This window comes from Toxotes jaculatrix, chromosome 15, assembly GCF_017976425.1.
Source record: "Toxotes jaculatrix isolate fToxJac2 chromosome 15, fToxJac2.pri, whole genome shotgun sequence".
Classification (NCBI taxonomy): Eukaryota; Metazoa; Chordata; class Actinopteri; family Toxotidae; genus Toxotes; species Toxotes jaculatrix.
Genome location: NC_054408.1, coordinates 6,029,534 through 6,057,103, shown reverse-complemented (window position 1 = coordinate 6,057,103; position 27,570 = coordinate 6,029,534). Strand labels below are relative to the sequence as shown.

The 27,570-nt window shown below is 34.0% G+C and overlaps 1 protein-coding gene across 5 annotated transcripts in view; it reads left to right on the top strand.

The window, feature by feature from the left end:
• Positions 1–27,570, top strand: part of plekhm3 (pleckstrin homology domain containing, family M, member 3) — a 58,024-nt gene that overhangs the window by 18,678 nt on the left and 11,776 nt on the right. For 4 of the 5 annotated variants that reach the window (XM_041057615.1, XM_041057617.1, XM_041057616.1 and 1 more), the window contains exons 6-7: positions 2,513–2,576; positions 9,948–10,105. In XM_041057615.1, coding sequence (XP_040913549.1) covers positions 2,513–2,576; positions 9,948–10,105 — 222 coding nt within the window. Of the gene's footprint in view, positions 1–246; positions 685–2,512; positions 2,577–9,947; positions 10,106–27,570 lie in introns of those variants that run through there. The other variant, XM_041057618.1, reaches the window with a different exon arrangement.

Sequence of the window (27,570 nt, the reverse complement as noted above, 5' to 3'; positions counted from 1 at the left end):
CTGTTAACATCTCCTCGTATGATCTATATGTGTGTGTTTATGTGTGTATGTCTGAGTGCATGTGTGTATATTGCCATAACTTTTATCTGCATGCATTCCTGCACACATAAAAGATGTGTGCCTGTGTGTTTATGTTCATGTGTGTGATGTTCGGGGTGGGGTGGGGGGGCTGAGTGTTTATCTGAGTGGAGTCCCACACTGAAAGCCTTGTCTGTGAGCTGATGGATGCTCCTTGCCCCGGTCCAGGTCACTAATACACTCTGAACTGATGGGCCATGTCTAAGGGAGAATCATCCACCTCAGCAGACTGGAATCTAATTAATATTAAATCTTCTCACTCACCAGTAACAGTATGTAACAGTGAAAACACCATTGTTTTTTAGAGACTTATTCCTGCATCACACTGAGGCCTGTTGATTATCCAGAGAGTAACAGGGAAATTTCTTCTGACAATAAACAAGCTCTGTTTAATTTTTTAAACATATGTCTTTGAATTCCAGTACCACAAAGTAGATCTGTATGTAATTTGTTATTATATTATATTTTATAATTAATTATATATTTGATTTTTAATTTTCAGTTAGTTAAAAAATGACCAAGCCTGCGATGATCATTTTGTTATTAGACGACAGATGTCAGATGTACAGCCATGCTAGTATTAGCCTAGCTACCTTAGGCAGGTAAAAAAGCCATTAACAGATTGTTTGTAATGCAGCATGCAGTGCAAAGCAAATATTTCAAGCAAATAATAAAGGAAACTATCGAAGCTCACTGCTGGTCTCACTTTCTCTGAGTCTTTTTTTTTTTAGATTTGGAAAATGTACAGAAGCAGGATTGCACACATATATACTGATTGTTAATGAATATCAAGCTGAGATGCTTCAACTGTTGTTATTTCTGGTCTTTTGTGAGCAGAAAATGTTTTTTTCTCAGGCTTGGCTAGTAGCTTAAAAAAAAACTACTATTTTTTTTAATCAGCTTTAAAAAACCCCCATATTAGTAGTCCGCCTGTTGCAAAGCAAAACAGAGCAGCATCGTGGCATTCTGTGTTTACTTCTGTCCCATTAGCTAGTGCCGGCTAGTGCCCCGCCACTTCCAAACACTGCAGGATTGATGAGGGCCATGGCGCTAAAACCTTCCCCTAGTCATCAGTCTCCTTCAGGGGGAATCTGAAGAGAGATGTCTGCTGCACACGGGCCGAGAGCCATGGACACACAGCCGCACACACAACCACATGAGGCACTGAAGGCTGTTAGTCAGGGAGGGCTGTGTTTATGGCCCAGTGCAGCAGATCTCAAACACTATCAGAGGTTTACATCTTTGATAACATGTCACAAAGGAATCTGAGACATCATGTGCAGATAAATCGCTGTTTTCTTTGAGTTTATGGCAGTGTTCAGTGAAGGTGTTATTTGGTATTTACTGAAGTAAATAAACCTAACAGGTAACTGTTTGTGGCGAACGAGGCCATGTCACTATGCATATTGTTATATATTGCTTTGTTGCAGTGTAAAATGGAGGGGAGTGATAGGTGTATGAGCTTCAGAAATGTTGCATCGACACTTTTCTGACACTGTGTCAACACAAACCGAATGTCATAAGCTTGAGAAAGATAAGATTTACTGCAGCAGTATTGTTTTGGTTTGCATTAGATTGTAAGGTGTTAGTTTGTCCATCCCCTGCACACACACATCTGCTGGACTTCCAACCTCAGACACACCCGATCAGGTCAGACCCTCCTTCAGCAAACGAGTGAGTGATTTTAATGAAAGGTGTGCCATCTGGAGTGGAGAGAGAGCGCTGAGGATAGTGAAATAAAATGTGGAATTAAATACCACACAACTTACACAAATATTGCCTGTTGTCGGCATGTGTGTGCATTTGCATACATGCGTGTACCCATTTATCTTGTGTTTGTAATCTAATCCTTAAATGTGTTAGATCTCAAGCACTTTTTAACAAGATCAATACACACTTTAAGGGTGTGTATTTTCTTATGAATGCTCATGTGGTTACCATTGGTAACGTGACAGGGTAGTCTATCAGCGGTGCTTATCACCATGAGGTGTCTGGATCACACACACATACACACACACAAATACACACACATGCTTGTGTTTTGGTGACACTCATCACAGCTTAGACAGGATTTAACATGGTGCCATCCATCTTAGTGGTCTGAGAGGAGGAGGCCACACACACACACACGTACACACACACACACGCACACACACACACACTGGGTATTAGGAACCAGTTTGACTTTTTATGAAAAAAAGTTAACTTGTTAACAAGTTTAACTTGAACTTACAGTCAGTGCTTAAACTACCTGCAATATATTTCATATTTTTATTTGTTATATAACGAAAACAATGCATGTCCTTATATGTGATATTAAACTTAATTGTGCTTAAAACGAAGGTTGTTGTTGCTCATCAGCATCTGATCAAACACACGACCTGCTTCTCAGAGTATGATGTATTACAAGTTTTTTTCTTGTGTCTTTTCACAGGATCTTCCCCAGGGAATACCTGCTACAACATATTCACCTGTACTCCATGGCAGACCTGCAGCAGGTACACACACACACATACACACACACACTTGTATACATCATCAGATTGAAACATCATTGCCAGCCATTAGGGGCAATTGTTGTCCAAAACCTATTAAAAACTCACCACTGAGCCACACCGCTGTACTGGGTGACATGTTCAGTTTACCATGATTCAGCTGTACATAATGAGAGCTGTAACTACAGAAATGGTGACACAGAGAGAAAAGTGTTTGAAGATTGAAGGTTCTCAATCAAACTGTACAACACTTGTATAATGTATAATGTTAATTTTATGCTCTGTTGATGATTAATCAACTGATTTAATCATTTTTACAGATCTTACATGGTCTGTGACAATGATTTCATGTGATTTAAAGTTATTTAAGTAGCTTAACTTAGGCTAGTTAGCATTTTCCACATTATGATCTAAGATTTGGCTATTGTGTTATGTTGTATAAAAAACTCAATTATTAAGATTTTGGAGCATCAAAATAGAGTTACTGTTTTGCCATTATAGAGCCAGATTTCCTTCTTTTCTTCTCCTATTCCCAGCTGTAGGGAATTACTGAGCCTTTTTGCAAATTAAAATATTGATTTGATTTATTATCTTAAACATTTTCATCTTCAGCAGGAACAAATGGACTAAGAGCCACAGAAAAGGGTAGAAACGTATTTTGATATGGACTAACACATTGTTGGTTTTGGTCTTTTCATGGAATTTGTTGCCAAAAAGAAAAATGTAGAATAATTCCTGTTTTATCCTTTAAGTAAACACAACCTCTCTTTTATTATTTTGGCAAGTGTCCACGTTGTAACAGTGATAAGAGCAGATAATACCTTCTAATAGTCCTATTTAAAACAGGGTTAGCTCTTTCAAGTGTCCTGATCCAGGAAAACAATGGTCTCAGTGGAAAGAATTCATATCTGGCGCTGAGGAAACCTTTAGCTCTGCCTAGTCCACTTACTGCTTTCCAAAATCCTCATTGTGTGCTATCACATATTTAATCAGCAGATTTTCTTATCAACTTGAAAATGATCATATCTGTACTGCTGGGTCTGCATGAAAGTAGAGAAAATCTTTTTGTAGCAGAGATCTTAAAAAAGGGAAACACACCCTGGCCTTTCAGCGCTTCAGTATCTAGTCGTTGAACTGAGCTGTTGGGAGGGGGGGGTCAGAGGAAAGCGACCACAAATGACTGAAAAGTTCTTTTGTTTGTCATTATGTTCATTATGTTGTACCCTGCCCCATTTTTTTCTTTCATCCCTCTCTGACTCAGAGCTTGGCCACAGACTCTCACGGTGAAAGAGATTGGACCCCCTCCTTCTCCTCCTCTTCCTCCTCCTCCTCCTCCCCCACTCCCACACTCTGTGTCCCTCTGCTTCACTAATTGGTCACATTCAGAATCAACAGGCAGAAAAACAAAGCGTGACATCCCTCCATTTTTCCCAACATCCCCTCGGCCTCACACACACTCAGTGCACATGTGTGTTAAGTGTGTGTGTGTGTGTGTGCGTTCTTCACTCTCTTTCCCGGTTAAACTCTGTGATTTAACTCATAAACCCCAAACTGGCGATTTAGTGCTAATTTTAACAATAGGTGTCTTTAGAAGAGTCTGCACAGCTCCCTCTTCTCCTTTCCTCCCCCTCTGACCCCCCCCCTCGGAGATTCTCAAGCACTCTGCCTCTTAATTGGTTTTCCATATTAACAAGCTTGTTTCTTTTGATTCACCTCCTGAATAGAATGACGCTCTTAATCAACATGGCTTTTTTTGTTCCAGCTCAGAGGTCAGTGAAGGCTAAACTCCCCTGGCTAAACCCTGGACAACACTAGTCTATTCACCTCCCGACAAATAGCCTCCACCCATATCCCCTATTAGGAACCGGTTCATTTTGGAGAAACCATATGTGTTTGTTTAAGGACACTCTGCCCTTTTCCTCCGCTGGTTTTAAGGATTGTTACTAGGGTTTTGTGCGAGGACTGAAGTAGTAGGAAAGTAGATGTGTGTGTGTGGGTTTGTGTGTGGGTTTGTGTGTGGGTTTGGGGGGTTGGGTGGCGGGTGGGTTTGTGTCCAGCAGGCTTCCCACAGTGACACCCTGGCATTCCCTCTATGCCAGGCATGCCTCTCCACTCACACTTGTCCAGACACACAGAGGCCTCTTAAGTAAATGTTAAAGGTTCTCTGAGAGATTTCCAGTTTCTCCGCACGGCCTTTAGTTCAGGGAGAACCTTTTCAACAACACTGATCTCTATGATAAGGTAAAATAGGATTCCTCATAGGGAAATTGGGCAATAAATAGTTATAGGAATTACCAATTTAAAATAATTAAAGCAAAATAAAGTGTAGATAATAAAAGATTAGAAGTTTAAAGATGAAAGAACATATACTTTCAACATTAGAACATTTTAAATGATTAAGCTTCATTATGCTCAAGTTTGTTTTTCAACCTTAAAAATGTGCCGCATAGTTTGTATCTCGGTCACAATAAAAAAAGACACCCAAATATGAATGATACTGGTGTCATTCAGTCAATACAGCCTTGAAAATCCTGTATTGTATGGGTTATATTTTCAGGGGTTTGTCATGTTTCCATTTATCTGCCTATCAAAGTCTTTTATTAGCTTCAACCACGAACAAACTCATATATCGTCTTTTTCAAAAAAAAAACCCAACTGATTAAGTATTGAGAGTTCTGATGTTTTACATACATGTGATAAGTTATTAGAACTCTGAAGGTGTCAAATATATCAGTTCATTACAGAACTGAAACACAACTTATAACAAAAAATATGTGCTGCTCCTATGTACATCTTCTCATCTGGTAGGGTACTAAACAGGTTTGGGAACCCGCCTGATAAGACGGACCCGAGCATGCATACTCACAACTGACAACCAACATACATCAAGTCTTCTATGTGTGTGTGAGGAGAGGGTGTTATCCAAACAGAGCTCACCCCGGTCTTTCCAGCCATGTAATCCCAGCTGGCTTTTTTAGTTTAGTTTCTCAATGGAGCTGCGGTACTCTGTGTGTGTGTGTAGATGTGTGTGGGTGTGTGTGTGTGTGTGTGAGAGAGAGAGAGAGAGAGAGAGAGAGAGAGAGCGAGAGAGAGAGAGAGAGAGAGAGAGGAGGGCAGGCGAACGGCTGTTAAACAGCAGTTTTAGGGGATTAGGAGGTTTTGGAGCACAAAGACTCGGCGTGGAGCAGAGAAAGAGGGAGAACTGGAGGGGGAGGAGTTTAAGAGGATGGATGGAGGGAGAGGAGGTGAAATGTTTTGTGTGTGTGTCTGTGTGTGTGTGTGTGTGTTGGGGGGTATTTGGAGGGAAAGAGGGTAAAGGATGTGAATACATCTGCAGGGTTTGTCCTGTAGGCTGCTCTAGAGTTATATTGTGATCATAGTCCTATGAACAGTAATGTTCTACCTTTGTAAACTGATTGTTTTTTTTTTTAAATCCCGCTTATTCTGTAGCTGCTGTTAGTTTGAACATCCTTTTAAAGTTCAAATCCATAACTTATTCTGATGAAACATTCTGTCTTTTGTCCTCTACACAGTGCAGTGTCTTTTGGGGTTCAGACTGATGTGGATAAACCTGCCAAAAAATCCTTTTGACTGCTTTACCATTGCCAGTAGATGATTTTGCCTTTCTGTGTTTTTCTGTCACATTTGATCATATAGTATAGTCATAATAGTGCCGGAAAACAGGGTTAGTAGTTTATAGTTATGACGTTTACTTACTTACTCACCTTGCTGTCTTGCCAGTGTTGGATCTTGCAGTGTTACATATGAGGAGCCTTTAATAAAAGTGTAGAATAGGAAAGAAAACTCCAGAGCAGACAATCTGTTGAGCAGTCACTTACTTTACTGTACTGTTGAATCAGTGTGAACTTATTATTCCAAAACTTTTTAGGATGTGATCATTCAAAAAGAAGCAATGTCAGCATGCGACCCGTGATCACAAGTTGCATTTGTCTCCAAGTCGAGACCTGAAAGTTTTTTTTTTTTTACTTCCTGTGCAGGAAAAAGAAAATAGAAAGGTTGGAGAAACAGTAGTTTCACAAAGTATACAATTTTATGAAACAGAAATATTTTTTCCTTTTCTTTTTTTCCCATCCTGTTAATTATCTCAAAACTCCAATTTATCACACATCAACAAATTCTGTCTGGTCTGGAGACCCAGGCGTTGGTCTGATCCAGCTGACCCTGAAAGCCTGTCTGAGCACCGAGAGATCTGCCAACAGTCTGGCTGCTGGTTGACCCAGACACTCAGAGCAGCCATCAATATCTGGCTTCATTGTTGTCTTTGTTGGATATGGGCGTGTGTACAAATTAAAAAGGGTTGAAGTTGGTCTGAATGATTGTCCCAGTGTGACCCTGCTGGCCGGTGCTACTGTGGTGTTGCTAATAAAATGGTCAGTGGATATTTATAGCAAGCAGTAACTGCAGGGGTATGGGAATTTTAAGACAATGGAGGAAAAAAGTTTTTTTTCTATTAATTCAGTGTTTATCATGAAAAATTGCATCCAGGCTTTATTTGCTTACAAGAAGCCGTATTTGATTTACTTGTTGTTTTCTTTATATTACCCTTTTCCCTCTTTTCATCTGTCCATTTACTTATGTCACTCTCCATCCATCTTTCTGTGCCTCCCTCCATCTTTCCCAGTTTCCCTCCAGAGTACCAGTCAGCCACCAGAGCAGTGCTGCCAGTCGTTTGATTCTGCCCAGTCCAATTATAGAGGGCCTTAATTACTGAGGCTGTCAGCCTCCATCAGGACGGCCATTTGTCTTGTGGACTGGGCTGGACCGGACTGAGCAGATCTGCGTAGGTTTGGTGTGGGCTGTGCTGGGCGCAGGGGGACAAGTATATATGCCACTATCTTTCACTTTCAGTATCTGCCTGTCTGTCTGCCTGGAAACATTTATCCAGTACTGGACTGGGCTTGTTTTCCCTCATATACTAAAGAACATTAAATTAGGGACAGTTACAGGTTCACTGGAGTTTTCTGGTAAACACCAGCAGTCTTTTTTTTAATCACAGTGTGATAGAACAACTTCAAAAAAGAACAATTCTTCAGCCATCTGCTCACACATGATTAGAGGCAACAACTGGCAAATTAACTGGGAATTAATTTGCCAGTTACTTTCTCTGTAAATCACCATGTCAGATTGCCTGTTGTGTTCAACCAGTAAACCAAGATATTCAGTTTACTGTCCTATAAAACAAAAATCAGCAAATTCTCACATTTTGAAAAACTGGATCAGCCTTAAAATATTTGGCATTTTTCTTGAAAAGTGACAAAACTGCTGTTGACAGTTTTCTTCAACAGTTGTCAATGACACCACAACACTGCACTAACTAATCCAGAACCAATCCAGACGATTTGGAGGTCTGGACTAGTAGCGGGGGGCCTTTTCTTACATTTCAGCTCTCATAGTGTGTTGCCTGTTTTCTCGTGTTTGGACTCAAACAACATAAAATGAATAAATGGTGGTTGCAGCCCTAATTTGTTTTCCTGTAGATGTTGAGTCAAACAAGTCCTGTCAGAGACTAACGACAGGGGCAGGAATAAATCCTGTTGTTACTAAGATATTGGCCTAAAATATCAGTCTCATGTTGGTCTGAGACTGATAATTTGATGTTATATATGGCACATAAGGGCAGAGCATGGGTTGTTAATGTAAAAAGCTTCGGTCAAGGCCATTCATCTCAGTGTAAAGTGCGGCAGTCTTTGGCTGTGGTGTATAATTTACTGTAAACAGGATCAGTATATCTCAGGGTACTATGTTTCCTCAGAGTGTGTGTGTGTGTGTGTGTGTCTGGTTTCTTCCTCCTCTCTACATCTCATGTCCTCCTCTTCTCCCCTCATCCTCGTTGTCTAACAAACATGAAGGAGGTTATAATTGGGAGGTCCAGAGCTCTGCCAGGTGGAACCACTTGTATCTGAATACAGGCTCTCGCTCTCTCTCAAGATCTCTCTTGTATATTGTATGTCTACCCCTCTTTCTCTTACTTTATACTCTGTTTTCCTCTGTTACATTCTCCCTCTCGGTCTTACATGCACTCTCTCATTACTCTTATAGCTCTGACTGCATTATTAACATGATACGACAAAGCTTTGTGATCATATTTAGTTTTTATTACTGAAAGTTTCTGCACAGCTTTTCTTTTCACTGACTGTGTTTCTCAGTGAGTCATCCACTGTCTATTCACTACAACTCCAGCCCCCCCACTGCCAAACCCCCCCCACCCTCGGTTCTTTAAGGAACTTGCCAAGCGTTGCCATTAAAAGGCGTTCACCTCATTTACTGTCTTCCTCTTTCCTTCCCTTGGTTTCCTCTCCTCCTGTCTTACCCCCAAGCCAAAGACGAGACTACTTTCTTGTGGTAATTTTCAGTCAGTCTTTAAATTAAGTGGAGGAAGAAGTACTCAGAACTTTTACTTAAGTAAAAAAAGTAATGCCACAATATAGAAATAGTTTGTTACAAGTAAAAGTCCTGCATTCAGAATTTTACTTTAGTATAGGTATCAAAGGTAAAGAGGACTTATCATGCAGAATGTCTCATATAATACGCATAATTTGTATTATATTACTAAATTATAATCACTGATGCATTAATGTCCACAACACTTTAATGTTGCAGCAGTTAAAGTTAAAGCTGATTTAAATGACTTCACTTACTTGTAGCTTGTGGATTTCCCCACAGGAATCAATAAGGTTTTATGTTACCCTTTCTTTACCTATTAAAATACATCATAATACAGTCATTTGCACTGTTAATACGGAATTGCAAAGTTACTAAAGTTAATAAATGCAGTGGAGTAAAAAGTACTAATACTTGCCTATGAAATGTAGTGGAAAAGGAGTATAAAGTAACAGAAAATGTAAATACTCAAACAGTACCAGGAAGTAACAGGAAGTAACTAAATTCCTGCAGTTTCTGTGATGAGAATCCTACAGTTTCAGAATAAGTATAGATTTTTTTCCTCACATTTTCTTTACAACTTCAAGTTGCACAGACAGGTCTTTGTCTCATTTCACATTGTCTTAGACAAGTGTGTGCACTCACAAACAGTTTATCTGTCAAAATGTGATAAACATTGTGCTGACAATTTTCCAATGCTGATAAAACAGAAGTCACTTATTTGTGGGGTTCCTTCTACTCATCCTCAGTCAGAAATCCTGTTGTCACTTCTGACTCCTGACCAGCATGTGAAGCATTTGATTCGTTCTTCTTTTTTATCAGCTGAGGAATATTGATAAACTCAGGCCTACTGTGTCTCAGGCTGATCTATGCACTTACATGTTGTTGTTGACCATGTTCTTGCTTCCTCTTCCCCTCTTCTGACCCCCCCCCCCCCCCCCCCCCCCCACCTCCTGTCGCTGCACCCTCCAGGTGATTGATGGAAAAATGGCTCCCTTCCTGTCCAAGGTGATCAAGTTTGCCAGCTCCCATGTTTTCAGCTGCAGTTTGTGTCGAGAAAAAGGCTTCATCTGCGAGCTCTGCCAGAATGGACAGGTCATCTATCCCTTCCAGGAGAGTGCCACCAGGAGGTACAGACACTCAGAGACCCTTTCAATAAATTTACTTACTTAAGTCTGGATCAGCCATCAATTGTAAATGTGGCTGATTTTAGGGTTTTATGGCTGATTTGGGGGTTTTATTTGATCTGATAAGACTTGATTCAGTGGCAAAAGTAAGACCAAAAAGGCAGGTCCTGTCACATGACCAACCAGCGAGTACGTATTCTTTCAGTTATGTTACTGGACTTTGCTGAACTCCGGAGATATGATCCTGGTAAAGTTACGTAGCCGTCACTGATTATATTCATCTAAAGTAGCAAGAGAAATACCTCCTTTGTCTCATTTCTGTTGTCCTTGCTGCTATGATTCTATCTTAGTATGTATGTAGATGTTAGAGTTAAATCAATAATAAACAAATTTAATTTATTTACATTGAGTAATACACAGTGAAACAGTTGTGTTTACAAAGCTTTAATAATTAGTCTGTGTTTATACATATTACATGTATAATAACCAGATAATCAGAAAATGGATTTTGACAGCTGAAGTTTCACATTACTATGTTTTCTGTCAGGAAAGCAGCTTTTTAGTGTCGGTAAGAGAAATTTATAAACACAGACAGATGCAGCACAGGATTCCTATGTCTAATCGTCTTGCTAGGAAAATATTACGACAGGAAACATTGTGACATGATGTATTTATATGATCAATAATGCTACTAGAGTTAACGTCATCTAGTGTTGTATCATCTTGAATGTGCCGTACCATTTAGCGATGTTTGTAATTGTCCTGAATGAAACATGTTTCAAACATCTGAGCTGCACTATGATAGAGTGGAAACAATTGAAGAGAATTACACAGTTATCTCTGTTATCGTAAACCGTCAATGTCGTTAGCAGCATGAAACATCAAGTTACCAAAACGTTGTAGAAGCTTCTTCTGAAATTCTGTGCAGGTAGATCTCTCCGAGGCAGATATGTAAAAAGTTCTCAAATACAACTAAAACCATCTGCATATTAATACATGTTTTAGTAACCTTGTTGAACTGAGCCTTTAAGGTTTAGTGAAGGCATTATGTGATGAGGGCCCTCACAAGTATAGAAGGACAAATGTGCGCTCCCTGAGCAGCGTGACTGAGCCTGCTGCTTGTTGGCATGGGAAGGGCCATGAACAGTTAACACAGTCCAGAGCTTTGTCTTCACCACTGATACGCCGAGTGACAGACAGAAGAGTGATAAGAGCTGATCAGGACCGATTCCAAGAAGACTCTGAACTGTGGAGGGAAACACTGACATACAGTCTGCTCCATAACACATACACACCTTCCTTGTTGAGTTGTGTTTTATGACTTGTGAAGGAAGTGTTAAGTGTCAACTGATAACAGCTGGAACGGAGCGGTAAAGATCCACCAGGCTGAACTCTGTTGATTTAGTTATTTAGACACTGATGGTAACAGGAAACTGGCAATAAGTGGATTAATGAAAACACCCTAGCATGCTTTGTTGCAGTCGAACATGTAATGCAGTCTGTTATATTTACTGCTCTGGCCCACATTTCTGCCAGAAATAACAATAACAATAACATCTCCTAAAGGTTAACTGTTGGGATCTGGGAACATGGTGACGTTGTGGCAAAGACAGATGAAGAAACACGAGTAGTCAGACGATAAGATTGTTTACAAAGCAACAGCTTATCCTTATATGTTATCTACACTTTATTTAGAGGTATTTCTGAAAGTGAGGACACCAGAGATGTTGGTAATAATTCCTCAGGGCACAGGAGAACTTCACACAACTACAATTACTTAGAAACTTATTCACAAAGTTTGAATGAGAAGCTGGTAGGTAAACAACCTGTGTTGTTGTTGCCTTGTTACCAACCTGTCTGACTGCTTGTGTTTCTTGATCCATAACAGTACCTTTTCAGCAATTTTGTCACGTTTCCAGATCACAGCAGTGACACTGATGAGTATGATGTTAATGCTTCTAACAGGAACGATGGCAAGACCTTCAGAAGTGTTGGAATCTGTTCGTCAACACGGGGAAGCTTCTTTTTTTGGAGCTGATAAATTAAACATCCCTAATCTCTGCAAAAACACCTTCATGTAGCTTGTGGAAATCTTAGAAAGCAGTGTAAATAGAAGCTGAAATAGATGATAGTTTTTTTCTTTTCAAAGTCAGAACATATCTTTGGGAGCTCAGGAGGGTTTATAAATGTTCTAAGAACCAGCATTCTGTTGTGAAATGTGCTTAAGTTTGGACTAAGGAATTAAGGAATATGTATTTAGGTTAAACTTAAATGACATTCTTCTCATCTAACACTCAGCAAGTAAGCAGACCTGCAGAGATTTCGATCCGTGACCCATTTCTGGGCTTTAATGTTGTCTGCAGAAATGACTCCACAAGTGATTCCCTGCCAGCTGATCTGCTAACTGGCTGCAAAATGTGGAATGGATTTCCTGAACGGAGGCGTGCCTCAATGTGACGCTGAGTAATGAGACGCCGCCGGAAGTCCATTCCACAGTTTGCAGCCAGCTAGCAGGCGAGCATTGAGCAGCACCGTGGCTAACCAACTTTTCAGCACATGTCCGCTGTGTGGAAATGTTTTGCACTAGAAACACCACGAAGCAAGATAGCAATGTGCAATGTTTGCAAAGCCGTTGTAACAAGGGGCGGAATCCAAAAAAAGTCATACCTTAGTATAGCCTCAGAATGTCATAAAAATGGTCATAGTATAGTAAGGCTTAAAAATAGAACAAAAAAAGCAATACTTTAGTATGGCCTTAAAATGTCATAAAAATGGTCATATTTTTCTAAGACCTCAAAATGTCATAAAAACGTCATAGTATAGTAAGGCGTCAAAATCGGAAGAAAAAAGTCAAAGTTTTTTTTTTACCTCAATGTCACAAAAAAAAGTATAGTAAGGCGTCAAAATCGGCCGAAAAAAGTCAAAATTTCTTTTGACCACAAAATGTCATAAGAAACGTCATATTATAGTAAGGCCACAAAAATTACCAAAAAAGTCTTTTTTTTTTTTTCCTCAAAATGTCATAAAAACGTCATAGTATAGTAAGGCGTCAAAATCGGAAGAAAAAAGTCAAAGTTTTTTTTTTACCTCAATGTCACAAAAAACATAGTATAGTAAGGCGTCAAAATCGGCCGAAAAAAGTCTAAATTTCTTTTGACCTCAAAATGTCATAAAAAACGTCATATTATAGTAAGGCCACAAAAATTACCAAAAAAGTCTTTTTTTTTCCTCAAAATGTCAAAAAAAACGTCATAGTATAGTAAGGCGTCAAAATCGGCCGAAAAAAGTCAAAAAAATTTTGACCTCAAAATGTCATAAGAAACGTCATATTATAGTAAGGCCACAAAAATTACCAAAAAAGTCTTTTTTTTTTTTTCCTCAAAATGTCAAAAAAAACGTCATAGTATAGTAAGGCGTCAAAATCGGCCGAAAAAAGTCAAAAAAATTTTGACCTCAAAATGTCATAAAAAATGTCATAGTATAGTAAGGCGTCAAAATCGGTCAAAAAAAGTCTAAAAAAATTTTGACCTTAAAATGTCATAAAAAACGTCATAGTATAGTAAGGCGTCAAAATCGGACGAAAAAAGTCAAAAAAAATTTTTGACCTCAAAATGTCATAAAAAACGTCATTGTATAGTAAGGCGTCAAAATCGGTCAAAAAAAGTCAAAAAAATTTTTGACCTCAAAATGTCATAAAAAACGTCATAGTATAGTAAGGCGTCAAAATCGGACGAAAAAAGTCAAAAAAAATTTTGACCTCAAAATGTCATAAAAACGTCATAGTATAGTAAGGCGTCAAAATCGGCCGAAAAACATGAAAAATTTTTTTGACCTCAAAATGTCATAAAAAACGTCATAGTATAGTAAGGCGTCAAAATCGGACAAAAAAAGTCAAAAAAATTTTTGACCTCAAAATGTCATAAAAAACGTCATAGTATAGTAAGGCGTCAAAATCGGTCAAAAAAAGTCAAAAAAAATTTTGACCTCAAAATGTCATAAAAAACGTCATAGTATAGTAAGGCGTCAAAATCGGATGAAAAAAGTCAAAAAAAATTTTGACCTCAAAATGTCATAAAAAACGTAATTGTATAGTAAGGCGTCAAAATCGGACAAAAAAAGTCAAAAAAATTTTTGACCTCAAAATGTCAAAAAAAAACGTCATAGTATAGTAAGGCGTCAAAATCGGACGAAAAACATGAAAAAATTTTTTGACCTCAAAATGTCATAAAAAACGTCACAGTATAGTAAGGCGTCAAAATCGGCCGAAAAACATGAAAATAATTTTTGACCTCAAAATGTCATAAAAAAGGTCATAGTATGGTAAGGCGTCAAAATTGGACGAAAAATGTCAAAAAAAAATTTTGACCTCACAATGTCATAAAAAACGTCATAGTATAGTAAGGCGTCAAAATCGGCCGAAAAAAGTCAAAATTTCTTTTGACCTCAAAATGTCGTAAAAAACGTTATAGTATAGTATGACGTTTTTTTTGGACAAAAAAAGTCAAAATTTTTTTTGCCCTCAAAATGTCATAAAAAACGTCATAGTATAGTAAGGCGTCAAAATCGGACGAAAAAAGTCAAAAAAAATTTTGTCCTCAAAATGTCATAAAAACGTCATAGTATAGTAAGGCGTCAAAATCGGACGAAAAACATGAAAAAATTTTTTGACCTAAAAATGTCATAAAAAACGTCATAGTATAGTAAGGCGTCAAAACCGGCCGAAAAAAGTTAAAAAATGTTTTGACCTCAAAATGTCATAAAAAACGTCATAGTATAGTATGTCGTCAAAATCGGACAAAAAAAGTCAAAAAATTTTTTTGACCTCAAAATGTCGTAAAAAACGTCATAGTATAGTATGGTGTTTTTTTCGGACAAAAAAAGTTAAAATTTTTTTTTACCTCAAAATGTCGTAAAAAACGTCATAGTATAGTATGGCGTTTTTTTCGGACAAAAAAAGTTAAAATTTTTTTTGACCTCAAAATGTCGTAAAAAACGTCATAGTATAGTATGGCGTTTTTTTCGGACAAAAAAAGTCAAAAAAATTTTTGACCTCAAAATGTCGTAAAAAACGTCATAGTATAGTATGGCGTTTTTTTCGGACAAAAAAAGTCAAAAGTTTTTTTGACCTCAGAATGTCATAAAAAACGTCATAGTATAGTATGGCGTCAAAATCGGCCGAAAAAAGTTAAAAAATTTTTTGACCTCAAAATGTCATAAAAAACGTCATAGTATAGTATGGCCTTTTTTTCGGACAAAAAAAGTCAAAAATTTTTTTGACCTCAAAATGTCATAAAAAACGTCATAGTATAGTATGGCGTTTTTTTCGGCAGAAAAAAATAAAAAAATTTTTTGACCTCAAAATGTCATGAAAAAAGTCATAGTATAGTATGGCGTCAAAACCGGCCGAAAAAAGTTAAAAAATTTTTTGACCTCAAAATGTCATAAAAAACGTCATAGTATAGTATGTCGTCAAAATCGGACAAAAAAAGTCAAAAAAATTTTTTGACCTCAAAATGTCGTAAAAAACGTCATAGTATAGTATGGCGTTTTTTTCGGACAAAAAAAGTTAAAATTTTTTTTTACCTCAAAATGTCGTAAAAAACGTCATAGTATAGTATGGCGTTTTTTTCGGACAAAAAAAGTTAAAAATTTTTTTTACCTCAAAATGTCGTAAAAAACGTCATAGTATAGTATGGCGTTTTTTTCGGACAAAAAAAGTCAAAAAATTTTTTGACCTCAAAATGTCGTAAAAAACGTCATAGTATAGTATGGCGTTTTTTTCGGACAAAAAAAGTCAAAAGTTTTTTTGACCTCAGAATGTCATAAAAAACGTCATAGTATAGTATGGCGTCAAAATCGGACAAAAAAAGTCAAAATTTTTTTTGACCTCAAAATGTTGTAAAAAACGTCATAGTATAGTATGGCCTTTTTTTCGGACAAAAAAAGTCAAAAAATTTTTTGACCTCAAAATGTCGTAAAAAACGTCATAGTATAGTATGGCATTTTTTTCGGCCAAAAAAAAGTCAAAAGTTTTTTTGACCTCAAAATGTCATAAAAAACGTCATAGTATAGTATGGCCTTTTTTTCGGACAAAAAAAGTCAAAAGTTTTTTTGACCTCAAAATGTCATAAAAAACGTCATAGTATAGTATGGCGTCAAAATCGGACAAAAAAAGTCAAAAATTTTTTTGACCTCAAAATGTCGTAAAAAACGTCATAGTATAGTATGGCATTTTTTTCGGACAAAAAAAGTCAAAATTTTTTTTGACCTCAAAATATCATAAAAAACGTCATAGTATAGTATGTCGTTAAAATCGGCCAAAAAAAGTTAAAAATTTTTTTACCTCAAAATGTCGTAAAAAACGGCATAGTATAGTATGGCGTCAAAACCGGCCGAAAAAAGTTAAAAAATTTTTTGACCTCAAAATGTCATAAAAAACGTCATAGTATAGTATGGCGTCAAAATCGGACAAAAAAAGTCAAAATTTTTTTTGACCTCAAAATGTCGTAAAAAACGTCATAGTATAGTATGCCGTTTTTTTCGGCAGAAAAAAAGTCAAAAAATTTTTTGACCTCAAAATGTCATAAAAAACGTCATAGTATAGTATGTCGTCAAAATCGGCCAAAAAAAGTCAAAATTTTTTTTGACCTCAAAATATCATAAAAAACGTCATAGTATAGTATGGCATTTTTTTCGGACAAAAAAAGTCAAAAGTTTTTTTGACCTCAAAATGTCATAAAAAACGTCATAGTATAGTATGGCCTTTTTTTCGGACAAAAAAAGTCAAAATTTTTTTTGACCTCAAAATGTCGTAAAAAACGTCATAGTATAGTATGGTGTTTTTTTCGGACAAAAAAAGTCAAAAAAATTTTTTACCTCAAAATGTCGTAAAAAACGTCATAGTATAGTGAGGCGTCAAAATCGGACAAAAAAAGTCAAAAATTTTTTTGACCTCAAAATGTCATAAAAAACGTCATAGTATGTCGTCAAAATTGGCCAAAAAAAGTCAAAAAATTTTTTGACCTCAAAATGTCGTAAAAAACGTCATAGTATAGTATGCCGTTTTTTTCGGACAAAAAAATTAAAAATTTTTTTTGACCTCAAAATATCATAAAAAACGTCATAGTATAGTATGGCATTTTTTTCGGCCAAAAAAAAGTCAAAAGTTTTTTTGACCTCAAAACTTCATAAAAAACGTCATAGTATAGTATGGCCTTTTTTTCGGACAAAAAAAGTCAAAAGTTTTTTTGACCTCAAAATGTTGTAAAAAACGTCATAGTATAGTATGTCGTCAAAATCGGACAAAAAAAGTCAAAATTTTTTTTGATCTCAAAATGTCGTAAAAAACGTCATAGTATAGTATGGCGTCAAAATCGGCCGAAAAAAGTTAAAAAAATTTTTGACCTCAAAATGTCATAAAAAACGTCATAGTATAGTATGGCCTTTTTTTCGGACAAAAAAAGTCAAAAATTTTTTTGACCTCAAAATGTCATAAAAAACGTCATAGTATAGTATGCCGTTTTTTTCGGCAGAAAAAAATCAAAAAATTTTTTGACCTCAAAATGTCATGAAAAAAGTCATAGTATAGTATGTCGTCAAAATCGGCCAAAAAAAGTCAAAATTTTTTTTGACCTCAAAATGTCATAAAAAACGTCATAGTATAGTATGGCGTCAAAATCGGCCGAAAAAAGTTAAAAAATTTTTTTACCTCAAAATGTCGTAAAAAACGTCATAGTATAGTATGGCCTTTTTTTCGGACAGAAAAAGTCAAAAGTTATTTTGACCTCAAAATGTCATAAAAAACGTCATAGTATAGTATGGCGTCAAAATCGGACAAAAAAAGTCAAAATTTTTTTGACCTCAAAATTTCATAAAAAACGTCATAGTATAGTATGCCGTTTTTTTTTCGGACAAAAAAAGTCAAAAATTTTTTTGACCTCAAAATGTCGTAAAAAACGTCATAGTATAGTATGGCGTTTTTTTCGGACAAAAAAAGTCAAAAAATTTTTTGACCTCAAAATGTCGTAAAAAACGTCATAGTATAGTATGCAGTTTTTTTCGGACAAAAAAAGTCAAAATTTTTTTTGACCTCAAAATGTCATAAAAAACGTCATAGTATGGTATGGCCTTTTTTTCGGACAAAAAAAGTCAAAAGTTTTTTTGACCTCAAAATGTCATAAAAAACGTCATAGTATAGTATGGCGTCAAAATCGGACAAAAAAAGTCAAAAATTTTTTTGACCTCAAAATGTCGTAAAAAACGTCATAGTATAGTATGGCGTTTTTTTCGGACAAAAAAAGTCAAAAAATTTTTTTACCTCAAAATGTCGTAAAAAACGTCATAGTATAGTGAGGCGTTAAAATCGGACAAAAAAAGTCAAAAATTTTTTTGACCTCAAAATGTCATAAAAAACGTCATAGTATAGTATGTCGTCAAAATCGGACAAAAAAAATCAAAATTTTTTTGACCTCAAAATGTAAAAAACGTCATAGTATAGTATGCCGTTTTTTTCGGACAAAAAAAGTCAAATTTTTTTTGACCTCAAAATGTCATAAAAAACGTCATAGTATAGTATGGCGTCAAAATCGGACAAAAAAAGTCAAAAATTTTTTTACCTCAAAATGTCGTAAAAAACGTCATAGTATAGTATGGCCTTTTTTTCGGACAGAAAAAGTCAAAAGTTTTTTTGACCTCAAAATGTCATAAAAAACGTCATAGTATAGTATGGCGTCAAAATCGCACAAAAAAAGTCAAAATTTTTTTGACCTCAAAATTTCATAAAAAACGTCATAGTATAGTATGCCGTTTTTTTTTCGGACAAAAAAAGTCAAAAAATTTTTTGACCTCAAAATGTCGTAAAAAACGTCATAGTATAGTATGGCGTTTTTTTCGGACAAAAAAAGTCAAAAAATTTTTTGACCTCAAAATGTCGTAAAAAACGTCATAGTATAGTATGGCGTTTTTTTCGGACAAAAAAAGTCAAAAATTTTTTTGACCTCAAAATGTCATAAAAAACGTCATAGTATAGTATGGCCTTTTTTTCGGACAAAAAAAGTCAAAAGTTTTTTTGACCTCAAAATGTCATAAAAAACGTCATAGTATAGTATGGCGTCAAAATCGGACAAAAAAAGTCAAAATTTTTTTTGACCTCAAAATGTCGTAAAAAACGTCATAGTATAGGATGGCGTTTTTTTCGGACAAAAAAAGTCAAAAATTTTTTTTACCTCAAAATGTCGTAAAAAAACGTCATAGTATAGTGAGGCGTTAAAATCGGACAAAAAAGTCAAAAATTTTTTTGACCTCAAAATGTCATAAAAAACGTCATAGTATAGTATGTCGTCAAAATCGGACAAAAAAAATCAAAATTTTTTTGACCTTAAAATGTCGTAACAAACGTCATAGTATAGTATGCCGTTTTTTTCGGACAAAAAAAGTCAAATTTTTTTGACCTTAAAATGTCGTAACAAACGTCATAGTATAGTATGGCGTTTTTTTCGGACACAAAAGGTCAAAAAAAATTTTGACCTCAAAATGTCGTAAAAAACGTCATAGTATAGTATGCCGTTTTTTTCGGACAAAAAAAGTCAAAAAATTTTTTGACCTCAAAATGTCATAAAAAACGTCATAGTATAGTATGGCCTTTTTTTCGGACAAAAAAAGTCAAAAGTTTTTTTGACCTCAAAATGTCATAAAAAACGTCATAGTATAGTATGTCGTCAAAATCGGACAAAAAAAGTCAAAATTTTTTTGATCTCAAAATGTCGTAAAAAACGTCATAGTATAGTATGGCATTTTTTTCGGACAAAAAAAGTCAAAAGTTTTTTTGACCTCAAAATATCATAAAAAACGTCATAGTATAGTATGTCGTTAAAATCGGCCAAAAAAAGTTAAAAATTTTTTTACCTCAAAATGTTGTAAAAAACGTCATAGTATAGTATGGCGTCAAAACCGGCCGAAAAAAGTTAAAAATTTTTTTGACCTCAAAATGTCATAAAAAACGTCATAGTATAGTATGGCGTCAAAATCGCACAAAAAAAGTCAAAAAATTTTTTTGACCTCAAAATTTCATAAAAAACGTCATAGTATAGTATGCCGTTTTTTTTTTCGGACAAAAAAAGTCAAAAAATTTTTTGACCTCAAAATGTCGTAAAAAACGTCATAGTATAGTATGGCGTTTTTTTCGGACAAAAAAAGTCAAAAAATTTTTTGACCTCAAAATGTCGTAAAAAACGTCATAGTATAGTATGGCGTTTTTTTCGGACAAAAAAAGTCAAAAATTTTTTTGACCTCAAAATGTCATAAAAAACGTCATAGTATAGTATGGCCTTTTTTTCGGACAAAAAAAGTCAAAAGTTTTTTTGACCTCAAAATGTCATAAAAAACGTCATAGTATAGTATGGCGTCAAAATCGGACAAAAAAAGTCAAAATTTTTTTTGACCTCAAAATGTCGTAAAAAACGTCATAGTATAGTATGGCGTTTTTTTCGGACAAAAAAAGTCAAAAATTTTTTTTACCTCAAAATGTCGTAAAAAAACGTCATAGTATAGTGAGGCGTTAAAATCGGACAAAAAAGTCAAAAATTTTTTTGACCTCAAAATGTCATAAAAAACGTCATAGTATAGTATGTCGTCAAAATCGGACAAAAAAAATCAAAATTTTTTTGACCTTAAAATGTCGTAACAAACGTCATAGTATAGTATGCCGTTTTTTTCGGACAAAAAAAGTCAAATTTTTTTGACCTTAAAATGTCGTAACAAACGTCATAGTATAGTATGGCGTTTTTTTCGGACACAAAAGGTCAAAAAAAATTTTGACCTCAAAATGTCGTAAAAAACGTCATAGTATAGTATGCCGTTTTTTTCGGACAAAAAAAGTCAAAAAATTTTTTGACCTCAAAATGTCATAAAAAACGTCATAGTATAGTATGGCCTTTTTTTCGGACAAAAAAAGTCAAAAGTTTTTTTGACCTCAAAATGTCATAAAAAACGTCATAGTATAGTATGTCGTCAAAATCGGACAAAAAAAGTCAAAATTTTTTTGATCTCAAAATGTCGTAAAAAACGTCATAGTATAGTATGGCATTTTTTTCGGACAAAAAAAGTCAAAAGTTTTTTTGACCTCAAAATATCATAAAAAACGTCATAGTATAGTATGTCGTTAAAATCGGCCAAAAAAAGTTAAAAATTTTTTTACCTCAAAATGTTGTAAAAAACGTCATAGTATAGTATGGCGTCAAAACCGGCCGAAAAAAGTTAAAAATTTTTTTGACCTCAAAATGTCATAAAAAACGTCATAGTATAGTATGTCGTCAAAATCGGACAAAAAAAGTCAAAAAATTTTTTTGACCTCAAAATGTCGTAAAAAACGTCATAGTATAGTATGGCGTTTTTTTCGGACAAAAAAAGTTAAAATTTTTTTTTACCTCAAAATGTCGTAAAAAACATCATAGTATAGTAAGGCGTTTTTTTCGGACAAAAAAAGTCAAAAAAAATTTTGACCTCAAAATGTCGTAAAAAACGTCATAGTATAGTATGGCGTCAAAATCGGCCGAAAAAAGTTAAAAAAATTTTTTACCTCAAAATGTCGTAAAAAACGTCATAGTATAGTATGGCCTTTTTTTCGGACAGAAAAAGTCAAAAGTTTTTTTGACCTCAAAATGTCATAAAAAACGTCATAGTATAGTATGGCGTCAAAATCGGACAAAAAAAGTCAAAATTTTTTTGACCTCAAAATTTCATAAAAAACGTCATAGTATAGTATGCCGTTTTTTTTCGGACAAAAAAAGTCAAAAATTTTTTTGACCTCAAAATGTCGTAAAAAACGTCATAGTATAGTATGGCGTTTTTTTCGGACAAAAAAAGTCAAAAAATTTTTTGACCTCAAAATGTCGTAAAAAACGTCATAGTATAGTATGCAGTTTTTTTCGGACAAAAAAAGTCAAAATTTTTTTTGACCTCAAAATGTCATAAAAAACGTCATAGTATAGTATGGCCTTTTTTTCGGACAGAAAAAGTCAAAAGTTTTTTTGACCTCAAAATGTCATAAAAAACGTCATAGTATAGTATGGCGTCAAAATCGGACAAAAAAAGTCAAAAATTTTTTTGACCTCAAAATGTCATAAAAAACGTCATAGTATAGTATGGCCTTTTTTTCGGACAAAAAAAGTCAAAAGTTTTTTTGACCTCAAAATGTCATAAAAAACGTCATAGTATAGTATGGCGTCAAAATCGGACAAAAAAAGTCAAAATTTTTTTTGACCTCAAAATGTCGTAAAAAACGTCATAGTATAGTATGGCGTTTTTTTCGGACAAAAAAAGTCAAAAATTTTTTTTACCTCAAAATGTCGTAAAAAACGTCATAGTATAGTGAGGCGTTAAAATCGGACAAAAAAAGTCAAAAATTTTTTTGACCTCAAAATGTCATAAAAAACGTCATAGTATAGTATGTCGTCAAAATCGGACAAAAAAAGTCAAAAATTTTTTTGACCTCAAAATGTCGTAAAAAACGTAATAGTATAGTATGGCGTTTTTTTCGGACAAAAAAAGTCAAAAGTTTTTTTGACCTCAAAATGTCATAAAAAACGTCATAGTATAGTATGGCGTCAAAATCGGACAAAAAAAGTCAAAATTTTTTTGACCTCAAAATGTCGTAAAAAACGTCATAGTATAGTATGGCGTCAAAATCGGCCGAAAAAAGTTAAAAAAATTTTTTACCTCAAAATGTCATAAAAAACGTCATAGTATAGTATGGCCTTTTTTTCGGACAAAAAAAGTCAAAAAATTTTTTGACCTCAAAATGTCATAAAAAACGTCATAGTATAGTATGCCGTTTTTTTCGGCAGAAAAAAATAAAAAAATTTTTTGACCTCAAAATGTCATGAAAAAAGTCATAGTATAGTATGTCGTCAAAATCGGCCAAAAAAAGTCAAAATTTTTTTTGACCTCAAAATGTCATAAAAAACGTCATAGTATAGTATGGCGTCAAAATCGGCCGAAAAAAGTTAAAAAAATTTTTTACCTCAAAATGTCGTAAAAAACGTCATAGTATAGTATGGCCTTTTTTTCGGACAGAAAAAGTCAAAAGTTTTTTTGACCTCAAAATGTCATAAAAAACGTCATAGTATAGTATGGCGTCAAAATCGGACAAAAAAAGTCAAAATTTTTTTGACCTCAAAATTTCATAAAAAACTTTATAGTATAGTATGCCGTTTTTTTTCGGAATAAAAAAGTCAAAAATTTTTTTGACCTCAAAATGTCGTAAAAAACGTCATAGTATAGTATGGCGTTTTTTTCGGACAAAAAAAGTCAAAAAATTTTTTGACCTCAAAATGTCGTAAAAAACGTCATAGTATAGTATGCAGTTTTTTTCGGACAAAAAAAGTCAAAAATTTTTTTGACCTCAAAATGTCATAAAAAACGTCATAGTATAGTATGGCCTTTTTTTCGGACAAAAAAAGTCAAAAGTTTTTTTGACCTCAAAATGTCGTAAAAGACGTCATAGTATAGTATGTCGTCAAAATCGGCCAAAAAAAGTCAAAAAATTTTTTGACCTCAAAATGTCGTAAAAAACGTCATAGTATAGTGTCCCGTTTTTTTCTGCAGAAAAAAAACCAAAAATTTTTTTGACCTCAAAATGTCATAAAAAACGTCATAGTATAGTATGCCGTTTTTTTTGGCCAAAAAAAGTCAAAATTTTTTTTGACCTCAAAATGTCATAAAAGACATCATAGTATAGTATGTCGTAAAAATCGGCCAAAAAAAGGCAAAATTTTTTTTGACCTCAAAATGTTGTAAAAAAACATCATAGTATAGTATGGCGTTTTTTTCGGACAAAAAAAGTCAAAAAATTTTTTGACCTCAAAATGTCGTAAAAAACGTCATAGTATAGTATGTCGTCAAAATCGGACAAAAAAAGTCAAAAATTTTTTTGACCTCAAAATGTCGTAAAAAACGTAATAGTATAGTATGGCGTTTTTTTCGGACAAAAAAAGTCAAAAGTTTTTTTGACCTCAAAATGTCATAAAAAACGTCATAGTATAGTATGGCGTCAAAATCGGACAAAAAAAGTCAAAATTTTTTTGACCTCAAAATGTCGTAAAAAACGTCATAGTATAGTATGGCGTCAAAATCGGCCGAAAAAAGTTAAAAAATTTTTTTACCTCAAAATGTCATAAAAAACGTCATAGTATAGTATGGCCTTTTTTTCGGACAAAAAAAGTCAAAAATTTTTTTGACCTCAAAATGTCATAAAAAACGTCATAGTATAGTATGCCGTTTTTTTCGGCAGAAAAAAATAAAAAAATTTTTTGACCTCAAAATGTCATGAAAAAAGTCATAGTATAGTATGTCGTCAAAATCGGCCAAAAAAAGTCAAAATTTTTTTTGACCTCAAAATGTCATAAAAAACGTCATAGTATAGTATGGCGTCAAAATCGGCCAAAAAAAGTTAAAAAAATTCTTTACCTCAAAATGTCGTAAAAAACGTCATAGTATAGTATGGCCTTTTTTTCGGACAGAAAAAGTCAAAAGTTTTTTTGACCTCAAAATGTCATAAAAAACGTCATAGTATAGTATGGCGTCAAAATCGGACAAAAAAAGTCAAAATTTTTTTGACCTCAAAATTTCATAAAAAACTTTATAGTATAGTATGCCGTTTTTTTTCGGAATAAAAAAGTCAAAAATTTTTTTGACCTCAAAATGTCGTAAAAAACGTCATAGTATAGTATGGCGTTTTTTTCGGACAAAAAAAGTCAAAAAATTTTTTGACCTCAAAATGTCGTAAAAAACGTCATAGTATAGTATGCAGTTTTTTTCGGACAAAAAAAGTCAAAAATTTTTTTGACCTCAAAATGTCGTAAAAAACGTCATAGTATAGTAAGGCGTCAAAATCGGCCAAAAAAAGTCAAAAATTTTTTTGACCTCAGAATGTCATAAAAAACGTTATATTATAGTATGCCGTTTTTTTCGGACAAAAAAAGTCAAAAAAATTTTTGACCTCAAAATATCATAAAAAACGTCATAGTATAGTATGTCGTCAAAATCGGCCAAAAAAAGTCAAAAAATTTTTTGACCTCAAAATGTCGTAAAAAACGTCATAGTATAATATGGCGTTCTTTTCGGACAAAAAAAGTCAAAAAATTTTTTGACCTCAAAATGTCATAAAAAACGTCATAGTATAGTATGGCGTTTTTTTCGGAAAAAAAAAGTCAAAAAAATTTTTGACCTCAAAATGTCGTAACAAACGTCATAGTATAGTATGCCGTTTTTTTCGGTAGAAAAAAATCTAAACATTTTTTGACCTCAAAATGTCATAAAAAACGTCATAGTATAGTATGTCGTCAAAATCGGACAAAAAAAGTCAAAAATTTTTTGACCTCAAAATGTCGTAAAAAACGTCATAGTATAGTATGGCGTTTTTTCGGACAAAAAAAGTCAAAAAGTTTTTTTACCTCAAAATGTCGTAAAAAACGTCATAGTATAGTATGGCGTCAAAACCGGCCGAAAAAAGTTAAAAATTTTTTTGACCTCAAAATGTCATAAAAAACGTCATAGTATAGTATGTCGTAAAAATCGGCCAAAAGAACTCAAAATTTTTTTTGACCTCAAAATGTCATAAAAAACGTCATAGTATAGTATGCCGTTTTTTCGGCAGAAAAAAATCAAAAAAATTTTTGACCTCAAAATGTCATAAAAAACGTCATAGTATAGTATGTCATCAAAATCGGCCAAAAAAAGTCAAAATTTTTTTTGACCTCAAAATGTCGTAAAAAACGTCATAGTATAGTATGGCGTTTTTTTTGGACAAAAAAAGTCAAAAAATTTTTTTACCTCAAAATGTCGTAAAAAACGTCATAGTATAGTATGGCGTCAAAACCGGCCGAAAAAAGTTAAAAAATTTTTTTGACCTCAAAATGTCATAAAAAACGTCATAGTATAGTATGTCGTCAAAATCGGACAAAAAAAGTCAAAAAATTTTTTTGACCTCAAAATGTCGTAAAAAACGTCATAGTATAGTATGGCGTTTTTTTCGGACAAAAAAAGTTAAAATTTTTTTTTACCTCAAAATGTCGTAAAAAACATCATAGTATAGTAAGGCGTCAAAATCGGACAAAAAAAAGTCAACATTTTTTTTGACCTCAAAATGTCGTAAAAAACGTCATAGTATAGTATGGCGTTTTTTTCGGACAAAAAAAGTCAAAAGTTTTTTTGACCTCAAAATGTCATAAAAAACGTCATAGTATAGTATGGCGTCAAAATCGGACAAAAAAAGTCAAAATTTTTTTTGACCTCAAAATGTCGTAAAAAACGTAATAGTATAGTATGGCGTTTTTTTCGGAAAAAAAAAGTCAAAAGTTTTTTTGACCTCAAAATGTCATAAAAAACGTCATAGTATAGTATGGCGTCAAAATCGGACAAAAAAAGTCAAAATTTATTTTGACCTCAAAATGTCGTAAAAAACGTCATAGTATAGTATGGCATTTTTTTCGGACAAAAAAAGTCAAAAAAATTTTTTACCTCAAAATGTCGTAAAAAACGTCATAGTATAGTGAGGCGTCAAAATCGGACAAAAAAAGTCAAAAATTTTTTTGACCTCAAAATGTCATAAAAAACGTCATAGTATAGTATGTCGTGAAAATCGGACAAAAGAAGTCAAAATTTTTTTGACCTCAAAATGTCGTAAAAAACGTCATAGTATAGTATGCCCTTTTTTTTCGGACAAAAAAGTCAAAAAAATTTTTGACCTCAAAATGTCGTAAAAAACGTCATAGTATAGTATGCCGTTTTTTTCGCGGAAAAAAATCAAAAAATTTTTTGACCTCAAAATGTCATAAAAAACGTTATAGTACAGTATGGCGTCAAAATCGGCCAAAAAAAGTCAAAATTTTTTTTGACCTCAAAATGTCCTAAAAAACGTCATAGTATAGTATGGCGTCAAAATCGGCCGAAAAAAGTTAAAAAAATTTTTTACCTCAAAATGTCATAAAAAACGTCATAGTATAGTATGTCGCCAAAATCGGCCAAAAAAAGTCAATTTTTTTTTACCTCAAAATGTCGTAAAAAACGTCATAGTATAGTATGGCGTCAAAATCGGACAAAAAAAGTCAAAATTTTTTTTGACCTCAAAATGTCATAAAAAACGTCATAGTATAGTATGGTGTTTTTTTCAGACAAAAAAAGTCAAAAAATTTTTTGACCTCAAAATGTCGTAAAAAACGTCATAGTATAGTATGCCGTTTTTTTCGGTAGAAAAAAATCAAAAATTTTTTTGACCTCAAAATGTCGTAAAAAACGTCATAGTATAGTATGGCGTTTTTTTCGGACAAAAAAAGTCAAAAATTTTTTTTACCTCAAAATGTCGTAAAAACGTCATAGTATAGTATGTCGTCAAAATCGGCCAAAAAAAGACAAAAAATTTTTTTACCTCAAAATGTCCTAAAAAACGTCATAGTATAGTATGGCGTCAAAAT